A 1,572-nucleotide genomic window follows, 5' to 3' on the forward strand; every position below is an offset into this window, starting at 1 on the left:
AATTGGGAATACAAGCCCGATCTTGCTCGCAAAGAATTGTGCCGGTTGATTGCTAGACTTGATCTTCCCCTAGGCTTTGGTGAGACAGAGGCATTTGTGGAGTACATCCAGCGTGCTCATAACCCTCGTTTTGCTAAAGTTTCTAGAGAGACCACTTCTAGTGATCTTGCCAAGTTCTTTGGCGAGCGTCGTCTTTCTCTTGTTGATACTTTGAAGTCTCATGTTTTTTCTGTTTGTCTTACTTCTGATATTTGGTCAGGGAATGCCAAGGAGGACTACCTTAGTGTTGTTGCACATTTTGTTTCTGCTGATTGGGAATTAGAGAAGAGGGTCATTGCTCTTAGGTTGATTGATTGCTCCCATTCTGGTGTTAACATTGCTGAGCGTATTGAACAAGTTGTTTCTGAGTTTGGTTTACAAGATAAAATTTTCTCTATCACACTTGACAATGCTTCTGCTAATACTTCTGCCATGTCCACACTTATTCCCAAATTTGTTGGTTATCTAGGTCCAGATCCTGAACCTCTTGATTCTGATTCTGATTCTGATAAAGCACTTGTTGGTCTTTTGCATCAACGTTGTGCATGTCATATTATCAATCTCATAGTCAAGTCTGGTTTGAAGAGGATCAAGGCTTATCTTGAGGCTTTTAGGACTGCAATCTCTTTTTTGAACTCTTCTAATCAACGTATTGCAGCTTTCCATAACTTCTGCATTGTCAAGGGGGTACGCCCTCGTAAGTTTGGTTTAGATATCGATGTGAGATGGAATTCTACATATCTCATGCTCAAACATCTACTACCATATAAGAATGTCTTTTCTGTCTTTATTTCTGCTCATTATGTGCACAATGGCCAGCCACTTCTGACTGAAAACCATTGGGTAATTGTTGAGAAAATTTTGCTATTCCTTGAAATGTTTTATGATTCCACTGTTGCTTTATCTGGTGTTTACTATCCAACAAGTCCTTTGATGTTGCATCATATTATTGAGATTGCTGGCCATTTGCATGGCCAAGATTCTGATCCATTGCTCAAAAATATTATTATTCCCATGAAGCTTAAGTTTCTCAAGTATTGGCAGAACATACCTCTGTTGTATTCCTTTGCATTCATTTTGGATCCTAGAGCCAAGGTGAGAGGTTTTCATAATGTTCTCTAACTTCTTTCTCAGATAGTTGGTGTTGATTACTCTTCTTATTTCACTAAGGTAAGAACTCAATTACATAAGTTGTTTAACAAGTATGAAAACAAGTTTGGTGCAGTTCAATCGCAAAGGCCCGCTCAACCTTCAGCTGCTACTGGTAAGAAAAGAACAGCATGGGGTAAGATCTTTGGTGGTCCTGGTACATGTGGTTCTCCTGTTCTTTCATCTACACCTCCTATATCTCCTGCTTCAGAGCTGTCATCCTACTTGGACAGTGATACTATTACTTGCTATGACGATGACTTCAACATACTTAGTTGGTGGCATGAGCACAAGCTATCCTATCCTATTTTGTCCATACTTGCTAAAGATGTTATGTCTGTTTCAGTTTCCACTGTTTCTTCGGAATCTTGTTTTAGTCTAACT

At 39.3% G+C, this 1,572-nt stretch overlaps 1 protein-coding gene across 1 annotated transcript; it reads left to right on the forward strand.

The window, feature by feature from the left end:
* Positions 1-338: 338 nt before the first annotated feature.
* LOC140220271 (zinc finger BED domain-containing protein RICESLEEPER 2-like) lies at positions 339-1,161 on the forward strand. Its single transcript, XM_072290289.1, has one exon. The coding sequence runs from the start codon at positions 472-474 to the stop codon at positions 1,159-1,161; it is 690 nt and encodes a 229-aa protein (XP_072146390.1). The 5' UTR covers positions 339-471.
* Positions 1,162-1,572: the final 411 nt, after the last annotated feature.

Source organism: Setaria viridis, chromosome 8, assembly GCF_005286985.2.
Source record: "Setaria viridis chromosome 8, Setaria_viridis_v4.0, whole genome shotgun sequence".
Taxonomy (NCBI): domain Eukaryota; kingdom Viridiplantae; phylum Streptophyta; class Magnoliopsida; order Poales; family Poaceae; genus Setaria; species Setaria viridis.

Excerpts from the sequence above, each read along its gene's own strand:
- LOC140220271 (XM_072290289.1), top strand. The coding sequence starts at position 472 with ATGTCCACACTTATTCCCAAATTTGTTGGTTATCTAGGTCCAGATCCT.